The following is a 19,262-nucleotide window of genomic DNA, read 5'->3' on the forward strand; positions in this document are numbered from 1 at the left end:
GCAATGCACACTGACATCCGCACGTGCCTTTCATGTAGCGTTGCGCGTGTGGTTTTTATTTCGGTTGTCCCACGCGTCATCGGCTCCCCGGCTCTCAACCCTCACCGCGCTCTTCTCTGCTCCCCCTCCCCCTCCCCTCTTGTCTGCACCATGTTTTCGTTTCGGATTTGCGTTTTTGGTTGGCGTTGACGCAGCCGTTAAACACACACACACACACACACGTGCGGGGTGAGCACTGCGGAATCAAGACGTAACGGGCCCTGCGTACCTTGCGCAGACCTCGCCACCCGGACTTCACTCTGCGTCCACCGCTACTCATTCCTCGTGCTGACGCTAGCCAAACGCCATGCGGTCAGGCGAACGTAAGCGCTGCCGCAGCGGCTCCTGTTCCCCGCCGCTTCCGACTGCGTATGCCGCTGACAGTGGTGGCGGCAGTGCGCCTGCTGCTTCAGCCTCTGCGCTGGCTGACAGCAGCGATATTTTCGCGTCCTGCGGACTGCTTCGAAATCGACAGCGCCACATCCGTGACATAAGTGCCGCCGGCTTTCGCGGTGGTGGCGCGGCAGCCGCAGCTGACGTGTATGTCCTTCGGAAAAACCTGCTACACCTGCAGACACTGCAGGAAGTGCTGCGGCACACCTCGCTAGCTGAGATGCGCGACCGCGAGGTGGTGGAGTGTCTGCTTGGGATGGAGCAGTGGCTACGCGAGCTGAACCGTCCGTTGGCGTCGGCGGGCGTCGGCGGCAGTGTCGACGTTGGCGCATCATCATCACTGCTCAGTGGGTTTCCGCCGTGCATGGAGGGCGACGCACTGAGAAGCGCTTACCGTAGTGCCCTCTCGGAACTGCGCCTACTCGTGCTTGGCGTCTTGAACACGATGCCATGGTGGCGCGTCGTGGAGACAGTGGCGGGCAACCCACCAGCGGCGCAGACGGGCGGAGCACGCACGGCTAGCGCCGGTGGCGGCGATAACAGCAGCAGCGAGGCTGGGGCTGCACGGGTAGCAGCGCGCCACGCTGGCGGTTGGGATCGTTCGGCGGCAGCGCTTCACGTCATCACGCGCTGGCACGCGCGTCTCCAAATTGCCTTTGAGCGTGTGTGTCTGGTATTGATTGATCAGTCGCAGCAAACCGTGCGCGGCGTTCTCGAGGTGCTGCTGAAACCCTGTCAACTGCGCCCACCCGTGCGTGATGGGGCGCGGCGCTCCATCCCGAGCGACAGCTTCATTCGCGTCCTGAACGCGGTGGCGACCAAGTACAGCCCCGTCTACGTTGTGGAGCTGCTGGAGGGCTGCATTGCCGACTTTATGCCGCGGCGGCGGTGGGCGGAACGACGCCACCACGTGGCGTGCACCGCTGTGTTGCTGTACTTGGCACTAGAGGGGCACACCCCAGCGTACCATCCACAACTCGGCAACAGCCAAAGCTTGCAGCGCGCTGTGGGGCTTCTCAAATCGCTGCGCTCGCGGCGCGCCGATGGCAGAGGTGCTCTGAGCGGCTCTCCGTGGCTGCTGCCGCCCGCCACGGGCTCCTACTCCCTGACCCTTCCAGGAGGCACGTCAGAAGAGAGCGGAACCGACCTGGGAGGGTTGTTTTCTCCGATGTCGGCGAAGCAGGAGTTCCACCACGCTTCACTGTCGTCGATGCTTCCGACGACCGGCGTGCTGCCGTCAGGTTACGTGAGTGCGACGCTCTTGGAGAGGGCAAGGGCTGGCGAGGTGTCGCTGCGACAGCCGACTCTGCCACATCCATCCCTACTTGGAGGCAGTTCGTCCTTGATGGATACCACCACAACGGCCAGCGACACAGAACTGAGCGACGGCGGAGCGCGTGTCGGCGGTCGCGCGAGGTCTGCAGTGAGTGACAGTCTCACGGGTGGCCCATCTGGACGCTGCGTCAGAGCCGCCTTCTCTGGCGGCGGTGGTGGCAGCGACAGCTCAGCAGCAACAGCAGTAGCGGCCCGCGGGAAGGGTAGATCTGGTGGAGGGCTAGCTGGACAGCTCAGCAGCGAGGGCGGCGGGAGCGCAGGAATTGTGCCTGGTACGGCAGTATCAGCCGGCGCGCCAAGCGATCTAGACGTAACAGTACAGCACAACAACAAGCTGCTGTCGTACCGGAACGACATTTTGCGTGTGCTCCTGAACCGGCTGCTGGATGTGGAGTTGACGCTAGAACCGAGAGACGCAGAGGAGCAGCAGGGCGGATGGTCACTTCTCGGGGGCATGTACGGGCTCGGCGGCGGCGGCCCATCCTCCGCGCTTTCGCTGACGTCGCGCCACGCGTCTGTCCGCTGCAGCCCGTTCGGCTCTCCAGCGACGCCCGGGCTGGGGAGCCCGTCAGCCCTCCTTTCAGCGCCGGCATCGCTGCTTCCGGGTGGGAGTGGCGGCGGTACCGCCAGTGCGTTCCCCAGCACCCCGATCGCCGCTGCAGACACCGATACATCGCGACCCACCGCGACTGCGTCCTCTGACCGCAGCAGTCCTGCGTCCTTCTCGCCCACCGCATTTCTTCTTCCACGGTCCGACTCGCTCGGCATCATTGGTGGCACTGGCTTCGCTGACTGGAGCTCTGCCGCCGCCTCGCCCGGCGCGTCGCTGACCTCAGCGCAGCCCCTCGAGCGTTTTTTCAACACACTGTCGCACCCCTATCTCCGCATTCTGCGCGACTGCGCAACGCTTGTGTACGGGCGACTGGCTGATGACCTTCGTCGCCAGCAGATCGCCGGCTCGTGCGGAAACGCTGATTGGTGGATGGACATTGTGCCCTTCTATTTGACCGTCGTAACGCGTGTGGATCGGCCAGTGTGCTTGCTGTACCTGGCCCCTAGTCTGTCAATGCTCGGGACCGAGGATGAGCCCGTAGGGCTGCTGCACAAGCTCATCACCCTCGTTACCAAAGGTAGCATGCCAGTGGAGCAGCCGCGCAGCAGCAGCAGCGTAAGCGGCGCCTTTGCACGCTCCTCGGCGATGTGGCCGTCGTCGGCGACGGCATCTGTCTTCAGCGCTTCGTCCCTGCCTCTCTCGGCGGCTCCCGCGCAGCCGGTGCGTCTGCGCATGGCGCTCCCGACGGGTGTCAGTCGTCGGGTCGTTACGATGGAAGAGCGCCTGCGTGCGGTTCGTCACATATTTCCACTCTTTCGCTTTCTGCATAGCCGCATCGACGAGGCCAGCGGGGAAGGCGTGCGGCGCCGGCTGCTAAAGTGGACGGCGCAGGAGCTGCGCCGGCTTGGCGGCCCCTCCGCCTCGGCTGTGGGGAGCAGCGGTGGGCCAGGCGGCAACGTGTATACGCGCAGCCGTCCGCTGCCCTCGCGAGAAACGCGACTAGCCCTCGTTACCTTTGCGCAGTGCGCGGCGATATCGGAGCTGATGGGGGTGGATGTGGTGCCGCAGCTCAGCAGCGCCGGCAAGGCGGCCCGCGACTCTTCTCGGTTTACGTCGAGCACCGCCTACGGAGATACCTCCGACGGCATTGCGGCGGCCTTGGAGCCTTTCCTAAACCGATACACGCTGCAGAGTGAGCCGCCGGCCGAAGATGGGGATAATGAGAACAGCAACTGCTCAGCAGCTTCGTCGTCTGCATCTCTGTCGGAATCATCGTCATCACCATTTGTGTTGGCGACTTCCGCGACGCGTGACGCGGAGCAGGCCAGACTGAAGGCATCTGGAAAGGTTGTAGCGACTGCGGCCGCAGGGGCGCCGCCTGTGACTCCATGTGACACGGAGCAGAGGCGGCGCCGTCGCCGTATCGACCTTCGACAAATGGAGTTTGAGGGGTTGCTGCAGCCGCAGTTGATGGCGTACTGCCCATGGCAGGCGTGGCTTCGTTGATGTGCTGTCACGAAAAACACACACGCGCGCTGGCGATGCCATTCTGTTGTGCAGCAGGTGTGCTTTGGGGCCCGCAGACCAAAGCGAAAGCGAAAGGTTGCCGAGCGGTCCCTCGTTTTTTTTTTCGACGTTGTTGTTGTTTTATGCCGCCCTTCGGTGCGGGTGCATTGTGTTGTGTTGTGTGTGTGTGTGTGTGCGTAGGGGTGGGGTGCGCCCCCCCTTTTGCCTCTACACTTCAACGTCAAAGCCACGGCAACAGGTGCCAAGGCAACAGGGCGTCGTTGGGTAACAGAAAGACGTGTGGCTAGCGAGGGAAAAGGTCTGTGTGCCAACACACACGCACCCGCCGGAGAAATAATATGTGTTGCCCCTCTTCCGCTTTTTTGTGTGTGTGAGGGGGGGGGAGAGGGGGACATCCGTGTCTGCGGAAACAAGAACGCATGGGCAAGGTCCGTTGCGCGAGAGGGTTGGTGGTGGTGGTGGGGGGGGAGGGAGATGTGCGCCGCCGTCGCTCGCCCTCTTCTCTGGTGAGACATGTGTGCTCGTCGATGCATTCTCACTGTGGGTATGACTGCGGTCGGAGTACACCCCTTCTGTTTTCCATCTTCGACGAGGTATACATGACTCACTGTCGCGGCACCGACTGTGAGAGCTCCTCGCATTGCGGCTTTAGTCGCTCTCAAGGATAGTCGCGACTGCGCTATGTCGCCCCTCGCCCCCTCCTCCTTCCCCTTCGAGGCCTGTTCGGTCCGACCGTGCCACGAATGCATGTACGGCATCACTCTCTGCATCTCTTCCATCTTAGCTTGCACTGCCTTTGCCCCACCCATCTGCACCACAGTTCTCAGTAGTGTTATAACCGACACCATTGCCACCTTCTCCACGTCCTTACTCCCTCACCTCCGTCCATCGTCGGAGCTCCTGATCTCCGCCTTTGTGCTTGTCTTGACGCACTCGTGGGGCACCCCTCCCCTAACAGATACCCACATAATGAAACGCATAGAGACCGTGTCGAAACACCTGCAGGACAACGAGTTTGTCCGCGTTGAACGACGAGGTGTGGTTGGGCTGATCTGCATGCTGAGTTCAGCGCCGCCGCGCTCGCACATCGGCGGCTGCATACTATGTGGGCCAATGCGAGCGCAGGTCCTGCGCGCCCTCAAGACGCTAGAAGCCGACGCCGACTGTCGTTTCATTGTGCTCACCTCAACCAGTCACCGCTTCTTCTCCAGCGGCATCGATATTGCCAACTTCACGGAGTGCTTCATCTCCGACCCCACCGCGCAGCCGCCTGTGCCATCCTTGTCGGAGCTAACAGCCGCGGTCGCCATGTGCCCCAAGGTGTGTGTAGCAGTTATTCAGGGCCTCTGCTCGTCCTGGGGGCTTGAGCTTGCTCTGGCGGCCGACTACCGCATTTGCGAGATGAACGCACACTTCCGCTTCCCGGAGGTGCGGTTTGGCATCACCCCCGGTGGCGGCGGCGCACAGCGGCTCGTATGCCTCGTTGGCGTGCCGCACGCGCTGAACATGCTGTGCTACGGCCGCCGAGTGTACGCAAAGGAAGCGCACCAGATCGGCCTCATTGACACACCAGCGTACAGCGCCCCACACTTTTGGACGGCGTTGAGGGAGTTCCTGGAGAAGTATGTCACTGTGGCCACTCCCGGCACGCAAGACGGCCACGGCGAAAAGGCAACCGGCCTGAGCGCGGTAGAGGACGCACGGGCGGCAAAAGCGGCTGCTCTGCACCGCCGTCGCACCTGCCCAGCGTACGCGCAGCACTCCCTCTTTAACCGCGGCTGGTACGCGTGGATGGAGCACAAGCTGCGCGACTCTGTGCCGCGCGAGGTTCGGGCTCCGTACCGCGCGATCGAGGCGGTGAGGCTGGCCGTCACACACAGCTGCCGTCTCAACGGCGGCCGGAGCGTTCCAAGCTCAAACGGTGCCGAGCAAAGCGACGCCGCGGCTGCATACACGGTGGCGGAGCGGGCGTTGTTCGAGTCTTGTCTTCTGCTGCCTGAGACACAGGCAATGCAGCACCTGATGCGTGCGTCACAACGGACATCGATGTCGTGGGAGAGGAAATGGATCAGTCAGCAGCGCCCGGTGCCAGGACTGGCGGTTATCAACGATCGCAGCTCGGCAGTGCATGTCGCGGCCAACTCTCCCGTCTCGGCGGCCTCCGTGTCCGACCTCGTTACAGACGATGCCACGGCGCAGCTGGGACTGAAGAAGGTGGCTGTCATTGGTGCCGGAACCATGGGTACGTCAATTGCACTCATGCTGCTGCGGCAGTCGGAGATCGAGGTCGTCTTGGTGGAGGCGGACACTCAGCGGCAGGAGGTAGCTCGCCGTAGCATCGAAGACTACCTGCGCAGCCGTGTTGAGGCGCACCGGCTGTCACAACGCCGCTGCAATGACATGTTGCACCGACTGCGTGTGATGGGCAGCCGCATAGCCCCGTTCCCTCCTGTCCTTGCGGATGCTGATCTCGTCTTCGAGTGTGCGCCGGAGGTTGCGGCGATCAAGCAGAACATCCTCGCCTTCCTCGACTCTGTCTGCAAGCGCTCCACGATCCTTGCAACGGGCTCGTCGGCGCAGGACGTGAATGAGCTCGCGGCCGTGACGCAGCGCCCTGGTCAGGTTCTCGGCATACACTTTTTCCCCCCAGCAAACGAGTCCCCGCTGGTGGAGGTGATCCGTGGCGCTGCGACGGAGCGGTGGGTCGTGGAACTCGTGATGCGCCTGTTGTGCCAACTCGACAAGTACCCGATTCTATCTGTCAGCCGTCACGGCTACGTGGGGACTCGGCTGCTGCTCACAGCGCTCTACCAAGCGTACGCAATGCTGGAGGACGGCTGCTTCCCGCTACAGATCGATAATGTGCTGCGCAAGAATTTCCACTTCACTCGTGGCCTCTTCGAACTGGAGGACATCATGGGCCTTGATGTGATGGCCATGGCGCGCGCGTCCATGATGGCAGTGGCAGCTCGCGCGAGCGGCAGCTCGGTACCGCCGCCCAAGAGGGTCGGCATTGAGCCGAGCGTGCCAAGTGCCTTTGAGCTCAGCAACGCGTGGTGTCTTCCGAGTCGGCCTGTCTTTGACATCCCAAACGCTCTCGTTGCTGCCGGCGCCCTTGGCCGCAAAACGCGAGAGGGTTGGTACAAGTATTTGACACCGCAGGAGGCAAGTCTGGAGTATCGCCTGCGCCACCCTATCGCATCCTGGCTGTGGACCGGATCTGCGCCAAACCGCCTGGGCACCGGCAGTGGCGACAAGGGCGGATCTGCTGCAGGCACCACCACCACTGCAGGCTGCGCGGCCATGTTGTCGGACGCTGCCACGACACCGTCTGTGGCAGCTTCGAGCGCGGCGTCGCGCCAGCGATACCCACTGGTCAGCTTGGCATCTCTTATTCGGCAGCATAACTACTCCACCGAGTACCGCACAATCGACTGCAGCAAGCGCCGTCGCGTGACTCGCCGGCCATTCTGCGAGGAGGAGATCTTTGAGCGCATCGTGTTCGTCATGATAAACGAGGCGGCCAAAATCATGGCAGACGGCATCGTCACCAGCTCGGCTGACATCGACTGCACCTCCGTCTACGGGTTTGGCTTCCCGGCGTGGAAGGGCGGGTTGTGCTACTACGCGGATCACGTGGCGGGGATCGACAAGGTCGTGCGCAAGATGCAGGTGTACCAGCGCGCGCTCGGCTCGGAGGAGTTTCCGGCGCCGTGCTTGGCGTTAAGGGAGATGCAGGCGAAGGCCACGACGTTTGCCTCTATGTTCAAGTAAGCGACAGCACGAGGCTTGGGAGAATGGCTGGCAGCCGCTTGTTTTAGACACAGCAGTACTGCGGGAGCGCAAATCGAAGCTATTTTCCTACGAACGTGCGCGAGCGCCCGGCAAACTTCTCGCCTCTCCCCCCCTGTCTTCTTCCCTTTCTGCCGTTCGAGCAGCCATCTGATGCGAAGCGGAATCTTACAGATAATGTGCACAGGACTGCGCAACCTTTCACTGCCAAAACTGCTCAAGCTGCTGTCTTGCGGTTCGTGTGTGTGTGTGTGTGCGCTGACGGCACGCGGCACTCGGGAATGGGAGAGAAGGATACCCAGCTAAAGCGAGATGCCTGCCTGCGCTCGGGTTTCCTTGCGCTCTGTGGGGTATTTCACCAGGGCATGCTGAGGATGCGTGTACAAGAGCCGCAAAGGCAATGAGACAGAGGTGGAGAGGGGCAGGACATCGATAAGCATCAACAAGGAAGATGGCGTGTGCGAGTCGGGTGAATCTCAACAGCAAACATACCGAACAAAAAAAAGAGAAAGGGCGGGGGAGGGAGCGGAGAGGGGCGCGTGTGCAAACCTGTTTGTAGACATCACATGCACATCTGGGAGAGAGGGACAGAGGAGCAAAACGCGCCTCGGCCCAGGAGTCGTCCCGGCGAGCTAGCGCAGGAGGAGAGCGAGTGACCATGAAAGGCCCATACGCATGTTGTCTGTGCGGCGACGGCTTCGAGATGTGCGCTGCCTTCTCATCACATGAGAACGGAAGCTTATCACATTTTTTTTTTACTGTGCAGATTCATATCTCAAGGTTGCAAGTGTAGGCGCAAAAAACGGGAGGCCCATGCCGGCGGGTGAGCTGAAAGGTGCACTCATGTCGCGTCAGGACTTTTGCGACTACTTCTCGCTCTCTCGCCGCAGCTCGCATCGAGCTCGTTAGCGTTTCCTTGTTGGATGCTTTACGTGCCTTCAGGCTGTTGACCTCGTGCTGATATCAACTCGCTCTCTCTCTGTTGCTCTCACCGCGGCGCACGCCTCTGACCGTACTCTCCACATGGCAACATATATTCACGAAGAGAAACACACAAACACCTGCAACTACCCCCTCCCTCCCTCCCTCCCTCCCACCTCACCTCCGAATCGATAGCGATGCTTGCTGCGAGTCGTCTTGCCCGCGGCGTTGCCGAGACAGTCACGCGCGAGAACTTCACCATATCCCGTCTTACGAACGGCCTGCGCGTCATCACATGCGAGGACGGCAATGGCATCACCGGCATGGGGCTTTTCTCCTTGAACGGCCCCAAGTTCGAGGAGGAGGGGAGCTTTGGCGCTGCTGCGGTGATGGAGTCGCTTCCGCTGCGCAGCAACACGCGCATGACGACCGAGACGATTAGCCAGTCACTCGGTGTGTTTGGCAACGCGTACAAGGTGACCAACAACCGTGAGGCCATGTCCGTCATGCTCATGATGCCGCGCTACCACCGGAAGGAAGGACTCGATGTACTGAACGGGATGTGGCTGCACCCAACCGACAACGACGAGGAGTTCGCCGTGGCGAAGGCTCAGACCCTGCACCGCAGCTCTCTCATGAGCCGAGACGCAACGAGCATGCTGTTCGAGCTTGTCCACAAGGCCGGCTGGAGCGGTCGTGGGCTCGGCAACCCGCTTTCTCCGACAGAGCAGCAGCTGGAGCAGCTGACACTGGAGAGGTTCCACGCCTTCCACCGCCGCTACACCACGCCGGAGCGGACGGTGCTGGCGGCGACGGGTGTGGCGGATCACAAGACGTTTGTACAGGAAGCGGAGGTGCGGCTGCAGTTTCCTCAAGCGACCGCGCCATCTCTCCATTCGTCTAGCGCAGAGACGGCGAACAAGGCAGCTGCTGCAACAGCTCAGCTTCACCCGTACACGGGCGGCTGCGAGTACGTGCAGAACACAATGGCGCCGGAGTCCATGAACAAGTTTCAGGAAAAGAACCTTAGCCACATAGCCCTCTTCTTCCAGGCCATCCCAATGGCCCACCCCGACTACTTCACCTTCTCGGTCATTCAAACACTGCTGGGTGGCGGCACCTCGTTCAGCTCCGGCGGCCCTGGCAAGGGCATGCAGACCAAGCTGTTTCGTGAGGTGCTGAACCGGGAGCCGAACGTGCACGGCATGGAGTGCATTACGGCGTGGTACAGCGATGGTGGCTTGATCGGCCTCTACGGCTCTGCGCCGCACGAGCACGTGAACAACCTCTTAAAGATCATAATTTTCCAGGCGGCGTCGATTAGCCAGCGCGTCACCCCGGTGCACGTAGAGATGGCCAAAAACCAACTAAGCTCGCAGCTCATCCTATTGGGCGAGGGGCGTGAACAGCTGCTGAACGACATGGGTTTCAACCTCCTCGTGCACAACTACACGATTACGCCGCAGGAGACTATTCAGGGCAGCGCGCAGGTGACAATGGCGCGTCTCCACGAGGTGTGTGCGCAGCTGATTGAGCACCCGATCACGTTTGCCGTGTACGGGGAGACGAAGGGGATGCCGGAGTACCGTGAGCTAGTCCAGGCTCTGAAGAAGTCGTATGCGTCCCTGAGCAAGAGCACACCGGCGTGAGGACGGGGCAAAAACAAGAAAAACACGAAAGCAACAAAGAAATAAAGGAAAGCAACGGAGAGAGAGAGAGAGAGGACATGTAGTGCTGGTAGCTCCCTCGGGGGAGGTGGGAACGAGAGGGTGTTTGACCATGTCGCGCTCTCCGTGACTTCCTTCTTGTCGATGTCTCTTCTCTCATGTGCAGCTGTGAAGTGTGCGTGCGTGTTTGTGTGTGTGTGTGTGTGCGTATGCGGCCCTTGATTCGCCTTTTTCTATTCTTTTCGCTTGTTTCCATCATCTTCACAGAGAGCAGCTGAAGGATGTGATAGCGAGTCGGCATGTGGTGTCACCCCCTCCCCCCTACTCACCCACCATCACCACCACCTCCTCCGTGCTGTTTGCTTGGCACGCGTGCACGCAGCTCCTGCATGGGGTTTCAGCATCTTTGTGCGCACATCCTTTGGTACGTGCTTGTGCGTGTCAGAAATGGTGTTTGTGTTTCGTGCGTATGCGTTGACAGTTGCGCTGAAGCACACGGTAATGTGCGAGGTGGCAAGTGTAATAATGCGCGGGAGCCCAACGAAAAACAGAACATAAGACAAATCGAGAACCGTCCTCTGGGCCAAGCCGACTGCAGTGACACTACACAGAGTCGAGGCTTCCATGACTGGACGAGCATGGATCCTGTCCATGTGTGTGGGTGTACGCCAGCCACTGTCGCGCCCCCCCCTCCTCCATCCACGGCCATGCCGCCCATCCCATGCGTCTCTCTTTTCACCTCGTCATCTCCGATTTCAGCGCCCTCCTCAGCGTGTCTTGGAGGGTTAACACAGCAGCAAAGTCGAAAAAGGAGAACCGCGCTACGGCTCACCCACACCCACAGGACAACAGCACCCAGACGGAAGGAGGCTGCGTGCAAGCGAATACATCGCTGTTGTTGTTGCGCACATCATGAGTGCCCTACATGAGGTGCTGGTCAACGAGACAATCATAGAGGCGGTGCGGGTGGTCCTCGACAAATACACCGCCGAGGGGCATCAGCTCTCCGCATCAAGCGGTGACGCCGGCCTCTCCGTGGAAGAAGAGAATCTAATCCGCAGTGGTGTTCTTGCCGGGTTGCAGGATCTCTGCGCAGCGGCCCAGCAGAGTCTCACCCGCATGGCATCGCTGGAGAATGCCAAGGGGGTGGACGGCGTTGCGCATTTGCGTCCGGCGACCGCACTGACCCCGACCACGCCGCAGGCGTGGAATTCCGCTCTAGCCCGACTGGGACGCAATGCAACGGCGATGCAAGATGTCGTGCAGCAGGCGGTGTCCAGCATCTCGGCCTATCTTCGCACCGGTGGGGGCCGCAAAGAAAACGGTGTCGAGCACATGGCCGCCACCGCTGTCTATGCGGCCACCCCGGAGGTGACTCGAGCACTGGAAGCCGCTGCCGCAGCGCAGCACGCTCTTGCAGGGGATGATACCTTGCCAGCGGACGCTGCGTTGCCGATGACGGCCGGGAGTATTGCCGTGCGTTTAAGCACTTTCTCTGCTGCGGAGTGGGTGTGGCTGTCGGCTACCCTCGTGCTTGGCTACCTGGTTGTGTTCTTGGTGTTTGGGCGTATACTGGGTTTTGGTGCTGTGCTCAAACGGCGGCGGCCGCGAACGACGACGGTGTTGATTGGCCTGCCCGGCAGCGGAAAGACAGCACTCTTCGTGCAGCTGGTGCACCATCAGCAGCTCTTTGATTCACGGACAAGTATGCGTGAAAACAGTGGATACATGTGCGCAGCTGCGCAGCATGGCCGCTCCAACAGCACGGCAGGGGTGAAGGTTGTCGACTGCCCTGGACATCCGCGCCTGCACCAGGGAATGCTGCGCGCCCTCAATGAAGCCGTAAACGTCGTCGTGGTCATCGACTCCGTCACCGTCCAGGACAATCAACAAGAGGGCGTTGCTGCGCTGGCGGAGCTTCTCTTCAATGTGCTGCAGTCCCCTGAGTTCTACGGGGTCCGCCGGCTCCTCTTTGCTTGCACGAAGCGCGACGAGGTAATCAGCTACGCCTCCAAGGCGGTGCGCAAGCTTCTAGAGGCGGCCATGGTTGCCTCGATCGAGTCGCGGCAGAATGCGATGGGTCGCGTAGAGATCGTACGCGACGGCCACAACGCGGTCATCACCGGGGAGGGCAAGTCTGGCCGCGGCAGAAGCGTTGGTGGCCGTCGGTACATGCTCTCCTTGGACGGCGCGGACAGCGATGATGGCGGGGGGCAGGCGCCGCCTCGCCGTGGGTCTTTGCGTGGGGCAGCCGGAGCGAGTGCGAAGAGCTTCAGCTTTGACCAGCTGGGGATTCCTCTGGCATTTGTGGACGTGAGCAGCCGGCCGAACGCAGCGGACCACAAGTACTCGATCACCGTCGTCGAGGAGCTCCTGCTGGGAAACGGCTGAGGAAGCGGATGCGTCGGCGTTGAAAAAAAAAAGAGTAGTAGACCGCAATGGCGGAAGGCCGGTGGGTCGGTGAGGAGAGGTAGAGGAGGTTGTCCTGAGCAGTGTTCTGTCTCGAGAGAGTTTCCTTCGAGTCTTTCGTTTTGTTGTTGTTGTATGGGGCAGCGGCGCTCTCGAGCACGTCTGTGACTTCGTGGTTCTCTGCGCCCCTTGCCGTACATCTTGCTCATTTCTGTTGTTGTTTTTTTTTCGTTGGGTACCCTTGTCGTTGCTGCTGGCGTGGGAGGGGGTGCCTCGGCGTGTGTGTGTGTGTGTGTGTGTGTGTGTGTGTGTGTGTGTGTGTGTGTGTGCATATGAAGTTGCCCGTTTGGTGGGTGTGGTCTTTCGTGCATTTCCCGACTTTCTCCCGTCATTCAAGTCCCTCTCTGTCTCTCGTGTGCATACTTTCTTGTTCGTTGCTGCCCCGCACCGTTGCTGTGAACTTCTTCGCCCTCGCTCCTTTTCTCTCGGTCTCCCTGCGCCGTTTTGGGTCGGCGTACCTGTGCTTGGTGCACGCACGCGCGGATTTTGTGTTGCCGTCTTTTCGTGCACTTGTTGGCTCCTTTCGCAACCTTGTCTGCCCACGCGTGCTCAGATGTCCGTGAGAGCATGGCATGCGGAACCGGAGTGCCGAAAACCAGAAAAGAACACTTCTCCACCCTCCCCTAACCCCCTGATGGGGATGGGGGTACGGAGAGGCCACAACACCCCTCCGTGCCTGGTATCGCAGGGTCCACGACGCCGACCCGCCCTGTGTGTGTGTGTGTGTGTGTGTGTGTGTGTGTGTGTGTGTGCGTGTGTGTGTGTGCGTGTGTATGCCTGTGACGACAACTAAGAGCCAATCCAGTCGCTATTCCGGTGCTCGTGCACAGCGACAAGAGAGAAGAAAAGACCAAGCAGCGGCAAGGGCACGCGCAGCTTCTACAGTGCGTGCGTGTGTGCAAGTGCCTCCAGGCGCTACCGCGAGCGCTCCGTCATCCATGATGGCACAGGTTGTTGTGTGTGGGAGCGCACACTCTTACACACGCAAGCGTAAACGCATGCGTAGCTGCCGACGCGATCTTCATGTCTCTCCCTTGTGTAGCTACTCATATCGTGCAGCGGTAACGGTGGGTGCTCGACACGCTCGTGCTTTTTTTTCCTGCATTTCGTTTACCAGCTAGACACAGCAAAGGGAGCGTGCCGCAGACCGCGCCTGCACGCCTCGCTTCTCCGTCTGCATAGGCGACCAAGAAGCATACTACGTCATGTCTGCGCCGGCTGCCAACGCTCTACGCCCCTCCTCCACCTCCTCGTGCGTGTAACAGCTCTCTGCTTCTGCCCTCATCTCGTTTTCTTTGTTGTTGTGGTGGTGGTTGTTGTTGCTGAGCCTTTGCTGTCTCAATCTCTCTTGCACTCTTGCGTCGTGATACCCGTGCACCTTGGGCATACTCGACGGCACACACACAGAAGCCTCGTTTCGTTGTTATGGGCCTGCTGGCGTTACTCTGTTTCTCTCGCTCCCTCTCTCTCTCCTCAGCGGCTACCCATCTCTTCACTAAGACGTCTTTGTAGCGATCAGGGCTGTAAGTGTTTTGTTGACAGTGGGTCGTCTTGTCGTTGTGGCCAAACCTGCTCCTCGCGATTTGCCTTGGCCGCTTCCTCCACCGCCTCCGTGAAACTGCCCTTTCTTTTCTGTGCCTGTGCGTACTGCGGGCTGTTGTGCCGCTGGCGTTACCGAGCTCCATCCTCCACTCGCTGCCGAGATTTACACGGACGCCGCCATTTTGTTTACTTGCAGCTGTTGCTGCTGTTTCCGGCACCCTTGTGGCCCTTGCTTCCCTCTTCCCCACCCCCTCTCTTCCCCGCGATACCCCGTGTCGCCGAGACAGCATGAACAGCTTTGTTTCGCTCTCGTCACGTCGTAATCAGCAGCCTCACAGCCATGACAACGTGTCGAATGCGACGAGTGTCACAACACCCACGGCAACGAGTGGTGGCGGTAGCGGCCCCATGCACAAGTCGTCGTCGTCGCGGACATCGGTGCAACACAACAAGCCCGTCAAGGTGACATCATCGACCTCTCGCGAGGAAGTGCGGAAACGCCCACAAGACATGCGCGCCGAGGTGGAGGGCGTCATTCACGTGCTCGATGGTGGCATCAACCGAACGCCGCTGCCCCTGCAGCAGCGACAGAGCCTTCTCGGTGGAGTGCCGCATGAATTGCAGCTGCTAAGCAGCGGCGGCACCGCTGGAAGTCGCCCGGAGACGACTCAGGAGGCCGGCAGCACGGTGAACCTCATGTGCGGTGAGTTGGGCAGCTCTTTCATGCATTCGTCTTTCATGTTCACGAGCAGACGCAGCAGCATGAAACCGGACTCAATGACGGTGAGCACCCAAATCCAGAGCAAGGGGAGCAGCGAGGCTGGTGACCACGGCAGCGGCGTCGGCCGACGCACCATTGGGGGCGACATCCGCAGCCTTGATTCAAGCCTTCAGTCGCTTTCCTTCGCCTGTGACCACCGCATCTCGGATCGCTTGTTTTCCGGGTACGACTCCCCGTCGATGCGCAGGCGCAGTATCGCTTTCGCTGGCAACGCCGCCGATGCACCGCTCCCCAGACTCGCCCAGCGCAACACGCTGCTAGAGGAGGCCACCTACGTCCCCCCTGCGCCGCTGACAGCAACTGAGAAGGCGGCATGGCGCAAGGCAACCACCACCGTCATCCTCACCGAGACCCCGACCATCTTCCTCTACGCTCATCAGGACGAGGCCGTGTCAAACGAGCACGCCGACAAGGTCACCGCCGTCGTGGCACGTAACAGCGAGTATGCGGCCGTTGAGGAGACGTACCGCACCGACGAGGGCACGCAGTTCCACAGCACCGGCGCCATCACCATGCGCGCGCCGATGAAGTCGGTGCAGACCGAAGTGCACCCGCCGGCGAGGAAGGACAGCGGGGCTCTGCAGGTAACCCCATGGATGCTGAAGGATGCGTACGTGGCGGCGCTGGAGGCGGCAGAGGACGCCGAGGAGGATACCCAGGAGGAGCGACAGCAGCAGGCGGGTGACGCAGCTACCGACGCGGTTGGTGGCGGTGCCGGCGCGAATGTTGAGGACGCCCTGCATGACGGAGATAACATCGACGGCGACGGCAGCCTAGACGACGATAACCAGAGCAGCGACAACGGGCAGTCCACCTTGATGTCGTCGGAAACAGTGACGCATACAATGAGCAGCGATGGGGGCATGGCGAGCAGTGCTAAAGTCCCTTCTGGGGCCTCCGCCACGACTGCTGGTGTGCCGGCGGGCAGGCAGTGGATGCTGGCCGAGACGTTGCTTTCCACGCTGCGCATCATGGAGCGTGCGGTGGTGCAGAACAACATGGAGGCGGTGCAGCTTGCCTATCGAGGTATCGCAGTGGAGACCTGCGGCCAAGGTACGGGGACGGATGCGGCGAACGGAGCGGCCATTCCCGCTTCTGCCGTCAACGCTTCTACCCCCGCAGCTGCGATGCGGGCGCTAACGGCGGTACCGGGGCCGCTGCCAGCGGCTATCAGCGTGCACCCCACCCCTCTGCCAGATGTCCCGGCCGACGGCCCCGCCGCGACTTCACGGGCGGGTGGAGACGCAGCAGCGACGGTGGACGGGAAGTCGGCTGGGCGGGTGGTTGGCACGGAGAGTACACAACCGGATGCTGCGGCGAAGCTCACACCATCGGCAGCCGCGGCCTCCATCGACGCCCCGCCGGTGCGACTCAGCGAGGGGATTCGCCTTCTCTGGCGCTTCGGCTCGCCGCAGCTTACGCACGGTCGCGGTGTGGCGTGCATGACGTGGAACCGGCGTGAGAGCGACATGCTGGCGGTGGGTTATACCGCGCGCCGGCGATTGTTGCCGCAGGGCGACGCCGGCAACAGGGCGAGCGATAGCCCATGGGACATGGCATACAAGCGAGCTCAGGGCCAGGAGGCGCACGGGATGGTGTGCTGCTGGTCACTCAAGAACCCACTGGCTCCGGAGCTCGTCCTGTACCTGCGTGGCGAAGCTGACGTCACGGCCCTCGCCTTTTCCTTTGAGCACCCGAGCCTGCTTGCCGTCGGCAGCAGCACTGGCGAAATTGTCGTCTACGACATCCAGCACGACGTCTTGCTCCCTTCTATCGCTGCCGCCATCGTCGGCGCGACCGGCGGCCAGCACACCGGCTCTATCTGGGAGCTGCAGTGGGTGCCGAAGGGAAAGGAGCATGGTGAGTTCCTCACCTCCATCTCTGCCGACGGCCGCGTCGTGCAATGGGCGGTGGGCAAGTCGATCGAGCGCGTCCCACCGGATCTCATGCACCTGCAGCGCCAGCCGGGGATGCAGGTAGAGAAAGCCTTTGTTGCTGGTGTCGCGGAGGCAGAGGCGGCTGCGGCAGTGTCGGCCGAGTCCGCGGTGGGCGGCAAAGGCGGTAAGAAGGCGCCGCACCGAAAGCCGACTCAGAAGAGCGGTGCCAGGACCGCGACTACCCGAAGCGCCGGTGACGGCGGTGCTGCGGAGGAGACGATCCTGTCTCGGCAATGCGGGGGCATGTGCTTCGATATCTGCCCTTCGGACACGGCGGTGTACATCGTCGGTACCGAGGACGGATCCGTCCTGCAGTGTAGCAAGAGCCAGACGGAGAACTACGACTTCGAGTACGAGTCGCACGCGGAGCTGGTGTACCGCGTTCGGTGGTCGCCCTACAGCGCGGCATACTTCCTCACCTGCTCGGCGGACTGGACGTCGCGTCTGTACAAGGTCGGCACGAGAAAGGCACAGCTGCGCTTTCACAGCGTCCGGCAAGACGCCGTACAGGACGTGGCGTGGTCGCACACAAACGCTCTCACCTTTGCCACGGTGACGGCGCAGGGCAACGCCGAGGTGTGGACGGTCATGGATGCCATGCACCCCCACGCCAATGTCGAGTATCGCGACCATCGCCGTCTCAGCGCTGTCGTTTTCGCAGAGCAGGAGACACCGGTGCTCGTCGTTGGTGACGAGGAGGGAGACGTGACGGTGTTCCGGCTAGACGGCTCATTGTACAGGCGCGGGGACGTCACAGATGACGAGCAGGAGGCGTGGCTGAAAGAGGCGGTCCGGAAGCAGCTTACCTAATCCACCCTCTGCTTGTTAGTCGAGTGGAAGCGGATGAGGGCAGAGCCGTGCTGGAGGGCGTGAAGTGAACTGCATGCTCTCCGGCTCCCTTCCTTTCACGTTGATGAGAGCTCATGCGCGTTAGTTGTCTTTTATTCGTCTTCTGCGCCTCTCACACGTCCACAGCGCTAGCCGGGTGTGCTCGTTGCTCTTCTTTCTGTGGCGATGTTATCTTCGTCGTGAGCATAGCTCTTCGGCCTGCTCATGTCTCCGTGGGTAATCCCGCGGAAGTGAATGGAGGAGAGCGTGAGAGAGGCCCGTTTGCTGTGAAAGGGAGACGGCGAAACGAAGCCGAAATGGGCGGCGACGCGGGCGCGTCTGGTACGACCAGATAAGTACGCGTCTGTGTGTGCGTGTGTGTCCTGGATCTTTTTCGTTGGTGTACCCAGCTGTGCCCCGCCCCCCCCCTCTCGCTGACCTCATTCTCTCCGTTTGTTTTTTTGTAGTAGTTTGCCCCACCCCCTCCTCTCTGCGTTGTTCTAGACGCCATTGGGTGCTGAAGCTCGTCGCCCGCGTCTGCCTTCACGATAGATGCACGTGGGTGCGTGCTTGTTCTTCTCTCTCCGATTGTGGTTGGTTACTGCAGGTCTAGTTGTCGCCCTCGCATCTCTATTCCTGTGAGGTTTGGCTCGGTAGTCCGTGTCATGTACACTTGTATGTATGATAGCTCTCGTACGTCCTCGCACGCTCGCACTTGCCCGGGTCCTCTTTTCGTTTTTGTTTTGCTGTTTTACATTTTCGTATGTTTGCGTCGCTCCTCCATGCAGCGATGTGCCCGCACCTATTAGACAAAGTGCAGGAAACGAAAGGAGGCGCTTGTTCCGGCGCGTGTGTGCAGCAGTGAGCAGCTCACTGCCGCTCTCTTTCTGACGCACCCTTCTGCAAGTCTGGTGCGCGCTCACTCATGCTGCAGATAGGCGCACGACCGGCGAAGAGGTGAGCGAGGCACCGTCAGATCGACGTTGCCTTCTCGAACCGTCCCCTCTGCCCCCCCCCCGCCCTCCTACTTACCCTCACGCCCTGCACTTACTTCCCCGCTTCATCGAACGACAGAGGAAGCGCTGATTTCTTGCTCATGAGTGGGTGCACTTGTGGCTTGCGAGGCGGCGGACGGCGATTCTACGTCGCTGCAGATGGCGGCTGCTTTTCTTGCGCTCCACGGACACACGAGTGCATCACGTAGCCGCCAGAGGCGCCGAGGGCTGCTTTGTCCTGTGCGTTTGTAATCCTCGTGTTCGCAGTGCTGCCTCGGTACCGCCTCTGTGCCTGTCCGATCTCTCCCCTTGCCTTCTCGACCCTCGTCTTCCCACCCCCAATCCTTCATCGCACATTCGACAAGGACACAAAAAGAATAAGAGCTTCGCTGCAGCCCTCCGGCACCCAAGCAACGGCAGCAGCAACAACTAACCAAGAGCGCTTGCGTGCGTGTGCGTGTGTTGGTGTGCCTTCTCGGTGGC

General features: G+C 61.1%; 5 protein-coding genes across 5 annotated transcripts; all 5 read left to right on the plus strand.

Moving 5' to 3' along the window:
- Nucleotides 1-652: 652 nt before the first annotated feature.
- LMJF_33_2590 (conserved hypothetical protein) lies at nucleotides 653-3,826 on the plus strand (the record flags this gene model as incomplete). Its single annotated transcript, XM_001685969.1, has 1 exon — nucleotides 653-3,826. The coding sequence occupies one exon, from the start codon at nucleotides 653-655 to the stop codon at nucleotides 3,824-3,826; it is 3,174 nt and encodes a 1,057-aa protein (XP_001686021.1).
- A 990-nt stretch (nucleotides 3,827-4,816) lies between these two features.
- LMJF_33_2600 (putative enoyl-CoA hydratase/Enoyl-CoA isomerase/3-hydroxyacyl-CoA dehydrogenase) lies at nucleotides 4,817-7,621 on the plus strand (the record flags this gene model as incomplete). The annotated part of the gene is made up of 1 exon (XM_001685970.1): nucleotides 4,817-7,621. The coding sequence occupies one exon, from the start codon at nucleotides 4,817-4,819 to the stop codon at nucleotides 7,619-7,621; it is 2,805 nt and encodes a 934-aa protein (XP_001686022.1).
- Nucleotides 7,622-8,757: 1,136 nt separating this feature from the next.
- LMJF_33_2610 (metallo-peptidase, Clan ME, Family M16) lies at nucleotides 8,758-10,209 on the plus strand (the record flags this gene model as incomplete). Its single annotated transcript, XM_001685971.1, has 1 exon — nucleotides 8,758-10,209. One exon carries the CDS (start codon nucleotides 8,758-8,760, stop codon nucleotides 10,207-10,209), a length of 1,452 nt encoding a protein of 483 aa, XP_001686023.1.
- Nucleotides 10,210-11,139: 930 nt separating this feature from the next.
- LMJF_33_2620 (conserved hypothetical protein) lies at nucleotides 11,140-12,618 on the plus strand (the record flags this gene model as incomplete). Its single annotated transcript, XM_001685972.1, has 1 exon — nucleotides 11,140-12,618. The coding sequence occupies one exon, from the start codon at nucleotides 11,140-11,142 to the stop codon at nucleotides 12,616-12,618; it is 1,479 nt and encodes a 492-aa protein (XP_001686024.1).
- Nucleotides 12,619-14,646: 2,028 nt separating this feature from the next.
- Nucleotides 14,647-17,766, plus strand: LMJF_33_2630 (putative dynein intermediate chain; the record flags this gene model as incomplete). Its single annotated transcript, XM_001685973.1, has 1 exon — nucleotides 14,647-17,766. One exon carries the CDS (start codon nucleotides 14,647-14,649, stop codon nucleotides 17,764-17,766), a length of 3,120 nt encoding a protein of 1,039 aa, XP_001686025.1.
- Nucleotides 17,767-19,262: the final 1,496 nt, after the last annotated feature.

The sequence above is a fragment of the Leishmania major genome, chromosome 33, assembly GCF_000002725.2.
Source record: "Leishmania major strain Friedlin complete genome, chromosome 33".
NCBI lineage: Eukaryota > Euglenozoa > Kinetoplastea > Trypanosomatida > Trypanosomatidae > Leishmania > Leishmania major.